Source organism: Fukomys damarensis, unplaced genomic scaffold, assembly GCF_012274545.1.
Source record: "Fukomys damarensis isolate Sample0158 unplaced genomic scaffold, DMR_v1.0_HiC HiC_scaffold_23, whole genome shotgun sequence".
Lineage (NCBI taxonomy): Eukaryota > Metazoa > Chordata > Mammalia > Rodentia > Bathyergidae > Fukomys > Fukomys damarensis.
This window is the reverse complement of record NW_022900935.1, coordinates 39,498,914-39,514,437: the sequence shown is the minus strand read 5'-3', so window position 1 is coordinate 39,514,437 and position 15,524 is coordinate 39,498,914. Positions and strand designations below refer to the sequence as shown.

The following is a 15,524-nucleotide window of genomic DNA, read 5'->3' as shown; positions in this document are numbered from 1 at the left end:
GTACCAGGGATTGAACTCAGGTTCTTGCGCTTGCAAAGCAGGCCACTGAACCGCTGAGCTAAATCCCCAGCCCTAGGATATGTTTTAATTGTCACTGCTTTAGACTGGGGTTGGGGTGGCTGGTAGTGCTTAAAAATCATTGATGGCAGAAGGGCAGTTACTGGAAGGCCATCTAAATGCTCAACGCCAGCAGCATCAGGTAATGCAAAATGACACCCAACTAAGAAAAAATTTAGGCTTTGTTAAAATGGACTAATTTTTCAAAGGCAGCAGCTAAAGACTTTTGGCAGATGGGGAAGGGAGGATGTTTGCTTGCCACAGGACGGTGAGCCCTTTGCTCCCATCTCTCTGTTCTGCTCCTCAGCCACTGCTCCGTCCCTCTGCGGTTAGATTATTCCTTGCAGATAGCAATCAACTGGAAGGAAGTGTGTGTGTCTAATTTGCATGAGATTATTTAAAACAAAAAAAAAAAGGTCTGCATTAGTCAGGGTGATGGTAAACAACGCAAAGAGATGCCTTTTATAATATAGCCTGTGCCTCAGCTTTCAGAGCCAAATATAATTCACTTACAATTGGCAGTTTCCTTTATTATTCCTTTTAACCTTTTGGATTCTGCAAGGTCTCAATCAAAGATCTGGGCTATTTATCTCAGTGGGGGTAGGTGGCACAGATGGGACTAGGGCACCTGGATGTCTTTTGTATGAGTCCTGTGGCAGCACCTCATTCCAAAAGGCAGGGTCATCCTGCCCAAGAGCTGATGCCTGGAAAGACAGCTAGCTGGGCTGTGGGGAAGGCGAGGACCCCACTCCTTTTCCAGGTCCCTGCTGAACCCAGAGTCCTTGTCAAAGTACTGGTGTTGGCCAGGCTCCTAAGCCAGGGATGCCCCAGAGGAAGAGGACACTCAGGATCAGAGGCGCCACCTATGAGTGCCACCTGGATTTGATTTGGAGTTAGGATCTTAGAACAAGACGGGGACAGGGGTGCTACACCTTCACTCTGGTACTGTTTAGAAAGTTGTCCAGTTGTCCTTTGCAGATAGGACCCAGGGGTTAAGTTGTTGTTGTATTAGTATTACCCCAAACAGTATTTATTGGCCCTGCTGATAGATAGGGGTCTGTGGGGTACCAGTGAGAGAAGGAAATGTAATCCATCTGGAAACCTCTTTCACAAAATTAAAGATTTTAAATAGGTTCTGGCTGGATATATGGTGGTACACGCCTGTTATCCCAGCTACTCAGGAGACCGAGGCAAGAGAACAAGTTTGAGACCAGTCTGAGCAATTTAGTGAGACTTGTCTCAAAATTTTAAAACAGGAGGGGGCCAGGATATCTCCTGGGTAGGTTTGTTGAGCATGTGTGAGGCCCTGGATCCCCAGTACTGAAAAGCGTGAGATCTGGATTTTTCACCTCATGTCTGTAACTGTGCTGTGATATCAAGTAACCAGGCTGAGAGTGGAAAGCCTGGGGCAGTCACTGGCTACTGTTCCCCGGAACAAGCATGATTTGGGGCAGAGTCTCTGCCCTCCTTGGACTTTTGAGTTTTTTTGTGCTGAAGGAGAGCAGTGACTGGGATAATGCTTCAGCTCTGAAATGATATTATCCAGTGAGATTGTTAAAATGCTTTTTTTTTTTTTTTTTTTTTTAAAGAATGACTAAATCAAAACCCTGACTCTCCCAGGGAAGTAAGGATATCAGAATTCCAGCCAGTATAAATTTAAGAGCATCACATGATAAGGTCTGAAAAACAAGAGCTTGGAAGGAAGTGCTAATGCCCTTTAAACCACGGGCTCACTGGTGGGCTCGGTTGTGATAATGCAAGGAACATGTTTTATTAGGAAAATAGGCTATGTAAAAGCTCAGGGCCAGAGGGCAGAAAAACGGGCAGGGAGTCCTGTTCCTTTAACCAGCTCCAGCTCTCCGGGCCGCAGCACAGCCTGTAACTTACTGTATATTTCCCCAGTGTTAAACATTATAGTACTTGTTTATATTTGAAAGAGCCAAAAGGGAAAATGAGAATGCAACTGAATGCTCCTTTTGGGAAAATTATCCTCATTTGCAGCCAGTGGCTGACAAGGCACAGGAACCACCAGGTTTATAGAATTCCGTGTTGCACCAGTGACCAGCAGCCTGTGCTGATGTCGCAGATGCCACTCTCTTCTCTAGTGGCCGCTTAGGAACCGGTTAAAGCAATGTCTTCCCTCCTCACGCTCGGAGAGGGGTGCCCCTTCCTATTTAGGAAGAGCGATCTGCAGCCACGCAAGAGCCTGAGCGGCACAGGCTCTGGGGAGGTACGGTGAGTCCTCTGTCCTGTCCCTGCTCTGCCTGTGAGGAGAAACGATGGGAAAAGTAGCCCCTCTGCAGCAGGCTGGGGATGCGGGGGTGGGGGGGAGTGTCCCCTGTCCAGCCCTGGTCTAGGCAACTCTACTAGTTTTTGCATTTAGAAGCTGGTAAGTGCTATCATGGATGCTCTCGGAGCCTTTTCATCTCCCCTGGGAGAGCAGTGCTGTCAGGGGTCCCCAGCAGCACCTCAGGCCTGAAATGGCATGGCCTTGCCTGCTCCTCCTAGCTCCATGGAGTATGCGAGGAGGGGAAGAGCTGGAGTTAAATGGTGACAGGCCTCGTCTTCTTAGTGCAGAGAAGAGGAAGAAGGGCCCAGGGCTGTTCGAGTGGTCTGGGCACTCTCTTGGCCAGTGAAGGTAGGGCATGAGAACTGAGGATGGCTGCAGTCGCTCACACCAATATGGTGCAGGGCTGAGCCTTGCTCTAAAGCATTAATGTGCACCGTCTATTGGCCCCTAGGCACAGAGCGCGAGGCACCACACTTTGAAGATGCTGATCCTCACAACCGCCTCATACTTCATCCACCCCCAGGGGCAAGTATACCATGCTGTGGGCCTCTAATGGAGAGCCGCCGACCAGATGTGGAAAAGCTCTCGGCTGTAGTTTAAAAGCTCTGTGTTGCGGCTCAACTGGAAATTGGGATTCCCAGAACAGTGTGGACTTGCCCGAGTGTCTCCTGTGGACCAGCAGTGACCTCCCACCTACTTTTCCCACTCACCGCAGTACAGCGTTTTTGTATGCACCGTCACTTCCTGAGCAGGCCCCGTGGGCAAGCTCTTCCCATACCTGGGCGCCACCCTTTGCTCTGGTCTGTAGGTTGGCAGGTGCCCTCTTCCTCTACCCAAGAGCCAGTGTCCCCAGTCTATTTGAAACCATCCCAGCTGGGCCCCCACTGGAAACGGGGTCTTCATGGTTTCTCACTTGTTTTTCATTCCTCCGTGGGCAGATCCTCTCTGCATGTTATAGCCACTGCAGATGGCGCCGTGCTGTTCCGGATGTCCCATGTGCAGTTTGGGTTAGTGTGTTGGGAGAAATAAAAAAAAGGGGAAAGAAAAACTAGCCAAAGGCGATCCAGGCAGCCTATCATAGGCTAGAGCAATAATCATCTGAAAGTTTGGGCCTGGCCTTGTTTTGATCTGTTTTCTTGTTTTATTTTCTTCTTTACATTCTATATCCCATTCATACTAATCACAGTCAGTCCTGATTTTTCTTTTTATTTCTGCATTTGTCATAAAATAAAGCAAATTATTCCCGTCTTCTGAAACGATCTAGACTAATTAGTCGTCTCACCCAATAATTAGTTTTTTGTTTCCCTGTCTGTTTTCATGCATTATTGTTAGTTTTTTCCCCTGTTTTTTTTAGCACCATTACAGATTAAAATGAGCCACATTTGCAGTTGATGTTATCTGTTTTCGGGGGAAGAATGGAGAATTGCAGTACAGAGCGACTTCAAAAGCAGCAATAAACTCAAGGATAAATTAAGGAAATTGAATGAGCCACATTTGGAAGCCGTGTTGAGGCTAATATTCTGTCGCTTAAGGTTAAATTGCAACTGAGAGAGGTTCCAGAGAATCCCAAATTGGGAGGCAGCTTACTAGGATGCCAGGCACTCTGAGGCCGTACAGGCCTTTTCTCACAGTGAATTCTGCCGCAGCTGTGGCCATGGGCCTGAGGTACTCACCTCCCATTCTGTGCTCTTCTCCCCAGGGCTGACCGATGAGGAGATCGACCTGGCTTTCCAGCAGTCGGGCACTGCTGCCGAGGAGCCCACATCCTTGGGCCCGGCCATGCAGGTGGTTCCCGTGCAGTCCCCCCACCTCATTTCACAGCCATACAGTAAGTGACCCACTGCAGCCCCTGCACTGCCCGGAGATGGGGTTCAGAACTCCAGCCATGAGGCGTTCATGTCTCCCAGGCCCTGTAAATCTGGGTTTCTCCCATTCTGAGCAGAAAGCTCTTGGGCTTTCCCTAAAGACACACCCAGATCCTCTTCTACACAAAATTTTAAGTGTATGACAAAGGACAGACAAGGGACCAGGATAAATGTGGCAGTTGTATTGTTTCAAATATTTTGGTTATGTGTAAGAAACTGTAAAGCTAGGATTGGTCCTGTTTCCATCTTCTCACACCAGTGCTTTGAATGACCATTTCCCGATAGCAGCATGAATGTTTCTGACTCCTGGGTCCATCCTCCTTTGCTTACAGAAGTCACCCATCTCTTGAGTTTTGTTTTTGACATTAATACTCCAGGGCCTAGGCCAGCCTTCCCTCTGCTCTCCTCCACCTGGCTGTGCCGGTGTAGTCACAAGGTGGCAGCCTGTTAGGAAACTTCACATTCAATGTGAAGGTCCTTTTTGAAGGTGGCTTTTAATTATTACACAAGATCATGACCCAAGAGGGTTTTTGTTGTTTTTTAAATGAAAACTACTGTCGTAATGAGCATGCTAATACATGTATACCTTTAAAATACAGCCAGAACCTCTTCTTGAAGCCACTTAGAAAAAGTCAACAAAGGTTAAAATTGACTCCGGAGCTATGGAAACTAGGTCAATTTTGTTGCTGTATTTTAACTCAGCATTAGCTCTCTTATCCTTCAAAATGCTTTTTTCTACCTGGGCGTGGTGGTGCATGCCTGTAATCTCAACACTTGGGAGGCTGAGGAAGGAAGATCGTTGTGAATTCGAGACCAGCCTGGGCTACATAGTGAGTTCCAGGTCAGCCTCAACTACGTAGTGAGACCTTGTCTCAAAAAACCAAAAAAAAAAAAAGCTTTTTTTTTTTTTTGTTATTGTCTTCATTTGAATTGTCTGTTTCAGAAGTTTTATTTTTTAAAATATGATATAAAACAGTATTAGATACCAGGTTTGTTTTTTTGTTTTGTTTTGTTTTGTTTTGTTTTTTTGAGACAGAGTCTCACTATGTAGTTGAGACTGATCTGGAACTCACTGTGTAGCCCAGGCTGGTCTCGAATTCACTAGCAATCCTCCTGCCTCAGCCTCCCAAGTGCAAGGATTACAGGTGTGTGCCACCAAGCCCAGCTCATTAGATACCAGGTTTAGAGAGGCGTATTTTAAAATGAGAGATTCATCTTGGTCCCTGAGCACACGGTCTGAAGCCACCATCTTTCTTGTGCTTCTTGGTGATTTTCACCTGGCCCGGATCCAGCTGGGTAGGTGGCTCTCGGGGGTCAAGCAGCTCACAAAATCTTTCCTCTCACAGGGCTGGGCTCCTAGGCTGGGTGCTAGGTTGGCATCTTCTTTGCTTTTCACAAATATGTCCACGTCTTCTGCTTACCAGATAGAGCCAAGTGGCTGAGGCCAGGGTGCTTGCACCCAGGTGTCTTGCCTGAGAAGCCCTCTTTGGATGCTGGAACAGGGCTTCCATGTCAGGCCTGCGTTGGGGCTCCTGAGTCACTCATGCCACTTGTCAGCATGGGACTTGGTGCTCCTTCCTGGCCAGCAGTATTTCAGCCCTTTGCCTTTGCTTTTGGCCCTAAACTTACTTTATGTGTTTCTTTTTAAGCAAAGGCTCAGTCTCCACCCTCTTTCCTGAGTTGTGTCCTTAGGCCCAGCCGTTTAATGGGATTTGTTGAGGATAGGCAGTGGCAGCTGGGATGCAGAATTTTCTAAGATGCACATCTGTTCTGTTCCAGCTGTTTCCTCCCATGGCTTAATACCAAACAGGTCTCTCGGCTACTTGGAAACTTCTTGCTCAGAACAAATTGTTCTGGTTGGCCAGAGGTGGCCTAAAATGACATGCGCTTGCCTGTTTGCCAAGGCACAAAGGGTTAAGCTGTTAGTCGTCCTGAGAAAGGCAAAAGAATGGAGTGGGTAGCAGGAAGTTCAGTCATGTAGACCATGCAGATCACACTGAGGAGAATCCTACACCAGAGGTATTTATGTAGGACGGTTTCTGAGTCTCCTAGCCCTAAAAATAACATACATATTCTTAGAGACAGACTTCTTCCCGCTTGACATTAGTATAAAAACACTGAGAATGGCACATTTAAATACCTGAAGTTTTCAGTTGCCACCTCGGAGCTTCATTTTTTGAGCACCGTTACTTTGCACCTTTCAGCTTCAGGGGCAACTCTGCCTCTTCACTTCTGTACTTTTGCCAAGAGGTGTCAAAACTGCTCCAAAAAAAAAAAAAAAAAAAAAAAACTTGATTTTGATTAATATAGAGAAACAAGACTTTGCCTGACTGATAATAAAACTGATAAATGACATTTGAATTACTTGTAGCAGTAATTTATTACATAAAATATCTTTTATTTGACATGCGATTAGTTGCTGGAAGCATCACTCAATCTGACTAGTTTAAACATGCTCTGAAATGAACCCCAGTAAAAACCAGGGCTGTCGACTGCTGGCGTTATGAAATATACTAATCCTGGAGTGAGGAAAAAATCTGACTTTAAATATTTAAATGATTAATTGGGTTTATATATTTTTTTTACCTTTCTAACCCCCTTAATTACAAGCAAACTCAGGGGAGTTTCTGAACTAGGTGTGTAATCTGCATGCTTATCACCCCAGCATTGTCTGCATCCAGAAGGGATTTATGGCTCTTTTCTTGTGTGTTCCTGCCCATTTTACATTGAGGTCCCCAGCAGCCCTTTCCTTCCTGTTTCTTGGCCTTTTAGAGACATTCCAGCTCTGAGCCAAGCCTAGAAAATGGGATTCCCTGGGCCCAGGCCCAGGAGCTCCTGTGTCAGGGGAGGGTGGCCTCTCTGAGACTTCCTGGGGGCCAGTATTGCAGATCGCAGGGTCTGGACCCACTGCCAGCCTTGGGGTGGTAGATGTGCTGCTGGGACTCTGCTGATGTCTGTGTTTTTTGATGGCTGTGGTTGACCTTGAGCTGTTAGGAGATGCCAGTGTCAGTGAAGAGCACAAGGAGACCTGCTAGAACAGTGCCGTTTAGTTCCTCAGTGTTTATCAAGCCCCTACAGGTCGCTCAGCCTGTCATGTGGGAGATTCAAATGTGATCTTTAGGAATCCTGCAAGCTCTCTGAGAAAGATAAGATAAACTCTTAAGAAAAAGATAATAATGTAAGACATTGTGATGTAATGCCAAAATTAATTATACAGACAAGAAATTCCACAAGATTATAGAAAAGAGAAAAATTAATATGGGCTACAGAGTCAGGGAGGCTTTTTGAAAGTGGCAGGAGGTTGACACTCAGGAAGCATTGTGTCACCTGGTGTGAGACTAAAACCAGTGCTCTCAGAGCTTCAGAGAGAGCCTGGTAGAACTCAGGAGAAATCAGGCTGTGATTTGAGAGGAGATTTGACATTCTGTTTCTCGTTTTGGTTTCTTTTGATTTGACTTCAAGTGGGGAACCAGTGTGTGTAGCCCTAACCTGGTCTTGGACACAGAGTCCTGCTAAATGCTAGCCTGAGTGATTTGTTTCAATCTGATTTTTCTTCTTTGACCCACAGATAGACAGACAGCAAGGGGCTTTGAGATATAAGCAGGGCCACTGTGAATTTGATATGGTAGTAATTTCTTTCTTAGGCTTGATTAGCTCCCTGCTGCCATCTCAGACAAACACTTTGGACCCCTTCACTGACCCATGGTTTCACTTGCTCCTCCTAAAATAGGATGTAAATGTCTGAGGCAGCTGAAAGGTTTTGGATGATTTGATTTGAAATCTTGAGCGAGTTCTTTCTTAGTTTGCTTGTTTTACAGCCTTGCTTAGTAACGTGTACTTATCCCAGTTATCTTAACTCATGAGGCAAGCACTTATTACTGAATACCAGGTACTGTGCTGGACCCCAGGGGTGACATGATTAACAAGGTGTGTTAGTCATCTTTCTGTTACTGTAATTCATACCCGAGACCGGCCACTTATAAAGGGACAAGGCTTGTTTTGGCTCACAGTGTAAAGGTTCCAGTCCAGGAGTGCAGGGGCCCTATTGCTTTTGGGCCTGTGCTGAGAGTACTCATGGCAAGGGCAGGGAGTGCATGGCTGAGCAGAATCACCTGAGTCCTGGCCAGGGAGCAAGAGAAAAAGGAGGGAGGCCTCCCACTCCCATCCTTACTGTTTTTTTGAGACAGGGTCTCACTGTGTAGATCAGGCTGGCCTTGAACCCACTGTCAAGCTTAGGGTTCAAGCATGTGGTGATTTTTCTGCCTCAGGCTCCTAAGTACTAGAGTTACAGGGTGCACTACCATGCCCTGTTCACTATTTTTCCCTTTGAGACAAGTCCACAGCATCCTAAAGACCCCATTAGGCCCAACCTCTTAAAGGATCCGGGATCTCCCTGGGGCCTTCAGCTGACACTTAAGGTCCAAGCTACAGTGTGAGACCTGGTCGCCTTCTCCGGTTGCTCCCATCTAGTGGGAAGGGTAGGGACAGAGCCTGGCACTGGTGAAGAGGCAGATGGGGGGGGTGTTACAGAAGAGGGCAGGGATACTCCAGAGAGCCGGAGGACAGCAGGTGCACACAGACCCCGTGCTGGGTGGTTCAGAGCTGCAGGGGCAAAGGGAGGTGGTTGAGTTAGCCTCTCAAAGGACAGTCCAGCTTTGGGAACCCAGCACCTGGTCATTGTTGAAGCTGTTAGCTGTGTGACCGTATTATTCTCAGACCAGCATTAAAATTGCTTGTATCTTCTGGCAGATCCCTTGGATGCACCAGCCTGACTCACTGTTACTCATCTCCTCTGTCTGGCAACTCCATGCTCTTGGTCCAGGTTGGGGTCAGCAGTAGACTCTCCTAGGGCATCTCCCCTGTCTCTCTGAGCCCCTGCTCCCCACCACACTACACTTAAATGTTATTTCAATGTCTTTCTTATTAACTGTCAGTGAGGCTTTTTAAAAAAACTTTAAGGGCCTACGGCTCTGGCTTAGCAGGTATTCTAGAAATGCTGGTTGAATAGATAAATCATGGTAGAAATTGCTCGAGAATTGCAAGCCTGCCCTGTAGTAGTGTTAGCATGGGCCAGAGCCCTGGCAGCCCATTGGTGGAACCTTCTGTGTGCCCAGCCCTTGCAGATCACTCCGGGCTGGCAGGCTAGGGAAGAAGCGGGGGACTGGCCTTGCCTCCAGGACCTCTGTTTAATGTAGACGGAAGCCCGTTGCCTGGGGGAGGGCTGAGTAGACTAACCCATGCTCTCTTGTATGGTGGGAATGTTGAGAAGAGAAACTACCACAGAATTTAGGAACAACAAAGGAAGTTGCAGAACTTAGGCAGGGCTTCTGGAGGGAGTGGGACTTAAACTGTCTCTGAGGATCAGTAAGTAACTGGATCTAAGAAAATAGAAGAATTTTTCTCTGTTACATAAAGGTAAGGCATACAGGCCACCATGGGGGCCCTGGAGAAGTGTAGCAAACCTTTGACATGCATGCCACAGGGGGCTGTTATCTTTGAAAACTCCAAACAGTTCACCACCACTGCCCTAGAGTCGTCCCCAATGCTCTGCCTCTTTGACGGTTGGCTAGCACCTGTCTTTTGTTCTGCCTCCCACTGTTCCTCTGCAGTCCAGCCAGTGAGAAAGAACAGAAAGGAGGAGAGGGCAAGCTGCCTTGTGAGGACACATCTTGGAAATTGCCCGTGTGACTTGCGCTTTGTCCCGTCAGTCGCATGGCCATACCTATCTGCAGGGAGGGCTGAGAAATGCAGTCCTTATCTGTAGAAGCATGTTCTCAGCTTTTTATAGCCTTGGAAAGCTTGAGCTCGGATAAATAAGTTTAGGGTAATTATATTAGTCACTTTCCTCATCACTGGGACAGAACACATGAACCCACCACTGAAAGGAGGAAAGGTTTGTTTCCGTTCACAGTCTGTAGAGGTTTCAGTTCATAGTTGGCTGACTACAAGGCGGAACAGCATGGCAGAAAGGTCTGGGCGGAGGAAAGCTGCTCACAGCCAGGGGGACAGGAAGCTCAGCCAGTCAAGGGAGGCCTGGGGAGGAGATAAACCCTCCAGGGTCAGCTGGAGGTTTTCCTAAACCCTGCTGATGTCCACGCAAGGCTTTGGGGGCCCTAGATGTGAAGTACAGGGCAGCTGCGGTGGCGTTCAGAAAGTCTTAGCTGGTGAATTAGGTGGGTTTAGGATCGCACATTTTCTTCTTCTTCTTAGCATGTAAATGTTATACTCTCTCGATTAGTCATCTTTGGAAAGTCACATTAGAATTCCCAGATCTTGCCTTTTCTCTTCCTCTCAGCTGCTAACTGTGCAGAGTGTGACCAGAGCACCCACACTGCTGGACAATGACCTCACCCACCACCGACTCCCAAGAACTTCTTTCTTTTAAAAACTTTCTGAACAGACTTTTATTATTTTAGATCAGCTTTATTGAGGTATAATTTATAATTGTAATTGTACCATTTGGGTTTTGACACATGTGCTGCCGTGCAGCCCTGTGACCATCTCCACACCGCATTCCCACGCCTGAGGAGGCTCCTTGGTGCCCCAGTTGCAGTTGGCCGGCCCACCCCGCCCCTAGGCCCCACGGCTCTGCCTCCTTACCTTAGAGGGCCGGCTCTGGAGTGGGTGGAAAGGGCTTCTCTTGCCAACAGTGTTTTTGAGATCGTTCCAAGTTGCTGTGCACACCAGAGATTCTTCCACCTGCACCTGTTGTGTGGCAGGTCCGCTGTTTATTCATGAACCCGCTGACAGACTATGTTATGTCCAGTTTTGAGCTCCTCTGAACAAAACTCATGTGACTATTTGCCTGCAAGCCTGTTTTTTTTCCCCCTCCGTATTGAGAATTGAGCCCATGATCTTCATTGAGCCCAGAGAAGCTCAGCCCTTAACATTTTATTTTATTTATGTATTTTTTTGTACTGAGAATTGAACTCGGGACCTTGCGCTTGTGAGGCTGGTGATGGCATCACTGAGCTAAAACCCCAGCCCCACATTTTGTATTTTTGAGTCAGAATCTCCATAAGCTGCTAAACTATATAGTTAGGACTCGAACTTGGGATCTTCCTTCCTTAGCCTTCCAGAATTCTGGGTTTACAGGAGTGAGCCACCACACCCAGCTCACGTATAACCCTTTGTCTATCCTTTTATTTCTCTTGGGTGAGTGCCTAGGCGTAGAATTGCTGGTTTCTATGTGTAAAGTATATGTTTAGCTATGTAAGAAACTGACACTGCCTTCCACAGTGGCTGTGCCCTTTTACATTCCCACCTGCAGTTTTTGAGTTCTGGTGGTGTGGGCTCCTCCCTGACAGCTGCTGTTCTCAGGGTTTCCGTGTTTTAGTGTGTGTATCCTGGGGTCCCCAGACATCTGGGATGACTGATAGGCTGGGCCTCCGTGTGCTCGTAGCTCGTTTGCACACCTTCCTCTGTGACGTGACCATCCAGGTTGCCTGCCCGTCTCTGGCTTCTTACTGCGTGAGAAGAGGTCCTGTGTATTCTGGATTCAAGGCCCCAGCAGGCGGATGCTCCAGGAGTGTTTGCTCTCAGTCTGTGGCCAGCCTGCTAGATCAGCTTTGGGCCCTACAGGAGCTTCCTTCTTTGTTTTTGGTGCCACATTGGGGAAGGAAGAAAAGGTCTTTTATTTTTTAACATTGCCTTTTGAAAAGAAAGCAGAGTATTTTGATGGCATGCATTTATCACTTGTTTTCCTTTTACAATTCATGGTTTTTATGCACTAAGAAGACAGCCTATTCCGGGATTAGAAAGACTTTTCCTGTGTTTTCTTCTCGAGAGAAATTTCGTGGTGTTAGTTTTGTCGCTGTTGTTTTTCAGGGCTAGGGATTGAACTGAGGGCCCTGCACATGTCAGGAGACTGAGCTGCATCGTTCCTGGGTTTTACATTCTCCGGAGACCGGTCTGTGGTCCAGTCCCAGTTAACTTTCCAAGTGGTGTGAAGTGACAGCCAAGCTTCATTTCTCTCCTGCAGAGGTCCTGTTGTCCAGCACCTCATTTTCAAAAGCTTGTCCTAGCCCCATTGAGTTTTTTTCTTTTCATAAAATGTCGATCAACCATGTATGCATGGGTCTCTTTCTAGTCTCCATTTTTTTTTTTTTTTTTTTAAGAGTAGGAAAATTTTATTGAGGGAAAGAAAGCTTCTGTCTGAGAGAGACAGAAGGGGGACTGGAAAGTGGGTTACCTGCTCACCCCACTTCTCCAAGGTGTCTTATACACCAAAGCCATGTGTTGAGGCAGGTACAAAGTAGCACAAAACTATAAGACCCGATGGAAAAATGACAGGGTGGGCGTGAGGTGGGGCAAAAACCATGACCAACCAATAAGATTACAAGTACAGTCACCCAGGTAATATTGATTAAATGGGGGTCAAATGGGGGAGCAAGTCCCGTAGGAAGCGTACAAGGATTTTCAGTAAGGGTGGAGGTCAGGTATATTTCCTGGAAAGGCTGGGCTAAGACCTTGGCCTCCCACCCAGGTGATTGATACCTGTTTAGAGTATCAATCACTGCTATTCTACATAGGTGTGATAGTTTCTCTCCTTTTGTAATTCTGGCCATGGTGAATGTGTCTTTATTGTCCTCCATGTTGGCTTCTTGCTGTGTTGGCTCCTTGAGGGCTGGCTCCTTGAGGGTGCCCTGTCTTAACTGCCTACAAGATATCTAACTTGCCCATCTGCAGTATTCCCCCCTCTACAGCTCTGGCTACTTCCAGCTGAAGAGGGTCATAGTTGTGATTAGCAATTAGAGTTACTCTACAGAGGATCTATCTAAAGGCCGTCGGTAGGTGCCTGGCATTGCCATCTTGGTAGCTGCATAGATTTTAAATCTGGAGGAGACAAAGCCAAAGAAACAGTTAAGAATGCATGGGCCAAATTATAATGTCAGCAGTTTGCTATGAATACAGCCCACAAAGAGGATAAGGAAAAGGTCCAGGGGACTTCAGAATCCAACAGAAGTCATATTGTATAGTTTAGCAGTTATGAGCTATTTACAAAGTCGATCTGGTAGATCTCAGTAAAAGAAGTCTAGCACATTTGTCATTGGTTTCATTTGTATGACCACTTGGAGTTTGGCAGCCTGTGTTCATCTTAGTATGGAAGTCTTTCAGTCATATACCTCCTTCTGGGTGGGGATTTAGCTCAGTGGTGCCGCTGCCTGCCTTGTGAGCACAAAAACCCGAGTTTCATGCCTGGTACCTAAAGAAAACAGATACCTCCATCTGATCACAAGACATTAAATGACATAAAGAAAACTCTTATTTGTTATCTCTTAGTAGGATGCCACCATTCTGGAGGCTTTGTCTTGAAATCCAGCAGCCACAGAAGAGGGAAATGCCTTGAATTTAAATACTTTTGAGAACTCTGACCAGTAATCTTGGTGGAGGACCTCCAAAAAATGATAATAGGGGAAGAAGTGTAACTCCCAAACCTGCTAGATATGTGAAACAAGAGTTTGTGCTCTTTAAAAATCAAAGAACAAATTCTAGGAACAATAGAGGTTAAGAGTAGGAAAAATTTATTTAGGGAAAGAAAGCTTCTGTTTAAGAGAGGCAGAAGGGGGACCAGAAAGTGAGTTGCCCATAGTCTCCATTTCTTTTGAAGAAAAAATGTTTAAGAAATAAAGCTACAGAAGTGTCTTGCATGTCATGAAACTTCTGTTTCAACTGTGCACGTTGGTAATTTTTAGGAATGTTACCAGAAGTGGTACTATAAATCAGCTTTAGAGCACTTTCAACCCCCTAGTCCCCAAAATCCTTTGGGTTGGTTTACTGTTAATCCCTGTTCCCACCTCTAGCCCTAGCCATCCAGTAATTACTTTCTATCCCTCTACATTTACGTTTTCTGGACATTTTGGGGGAGGTGGAATCCAGAATGTGTGATCTCATGAGTTTGGCTTCTTTTGCTTAACATAGTAACTTGACGTACATCCATGCTGTAGTACGTGTCAGCACCTCACCCCTTTACACTGCTGAGTAGTACTCCATCTCATGGATAAACTTCATCTTGTCCGCCAGTCCACCATTTGGTTTGATTTCAGTGTTGGGGTTGCACCCAGGGTGTCGTGCATGCTGGGCAAGTGCTCAACTACTGAGCCACATCCTGAGCCCCCGTGTCTTGTTGCGGCTGATAGGAATCCTATTGCTAAGGACATTGTTGTGCAGTCTCCATACATTTTCATTCCTCTCAGGAAAATATCTCAGAATGGAATTGCTGCATATGGTAGTTTTGTATTTCTGGATCCTTCGTTTTTCTTTCTAATTAGTAGTTTTGAAATATAACTTACATACAGTAGGAATTTAGCTCACGTGACCGGCACTGTCCCAGTCACAGGACAGAAGATTCCTGTTACCCTGACACGTTTCTTTGCACCTTTGTCTCAGACCCCACCTTGCCTCTCCTGTGCTGTCACATAGCTCTGCTTTTTAACAGACTTCCTGTGAATGCAGTCACACATGTGCTTTTGAGTGGGATCTGTATGGAGAGGCACAGACCTTTTTTATTGCTGAGTTGTATTCCAGGGCTCAGCAGATATTTTATTTTGAAATAAATACCTTTTACATGTAGGTGGGAAATAGTTGTGAGCCACATCTGTCTTTGTCACATACTCTCCTCCTCTTTCCCTTCCTCCTCTCCCACCCTCTCCTTCCTTTTCCTTCCTCCTCTCCCTCTTCTCCTTTCCCCTCTCCCCCACTGCAGCCCCTTAATGCAGCCCATGCAGCTTGGGGCTTGTGCAGGAGGCAGAGGCAGGAGCTGGCCCGCGGGCAGTCTGTGGTCCCTTCTCCGCAGGGACAGACCAGGGTGCTCCCCCACCAGCTGGTAGCCCCTCAGGTTGTTCCCATGATCATAAAGGTGCTGAGAACATTCATTTCTTGTGGGTAAAGGCCTGTGAGAGGACTGGCCTGGTCACCGTGAGTGTGCTCAACCTGTAAGAAATGCTCACCCCTTCCCAGAGTGTGCTGCAGGTTTGCACTCTGGTCTGCAGCGCGGGAGAGTGCCCATTGCTCCATATTCTTGCCTGAATATGGTGTTGCCAGTTTCTAAGTGTATGGAATGCACCTTACTGTACTGTGGTGTTTGTTTTCTGTTTGGGCGTGTGATCCATTTTGAGTTACTTTGGTGAGAGTTATGTGAGGGCCAGAGTTCCTGTTTTTGTACAGATACCCAGTTGTTCCAGAGCTGTTAGATGTCTTGGTTAAAAATCAGTTGACTCTTCTGAATTCCTGACATATTAATTAGAGCTTTTCTTCCTTCTTTCTTTCTTTCTTTCTTTCTTTCTTTCTTTCTTTCTTTCTTTCTTTCTTTC

At 46.6% G+C, this 15,524-nt stretch overlaps 1 protein-coding gene across 2 annotated transcripts in view; it reads left to right on the top strand.

The window, feature by feature from the left end:
- Window positions 1-15,524, top strand: part of Pex14 (peroxisomal biogenesis factor 14) — a 138,819-nt gene that overhangs the window by 107,585 nt on the left and 15,710 nt on the right. The window contains exon 4 of one of the 2 annotated variants that reach the window (XM_010628106.2): window positions 4,047-4,175. The exons of the other annotated variant lie outside the window; for it this stretch is intronic. Coding sequence (XP_010626408.1) covers window positions 4,047-4,175 — 129 coding nt within the window. The remainder of the gene's footprint in view (window positions 1-4,046; window positions 4,176-15,524) is intronic. 2 annotated transcript variants of the gene reach the window in all.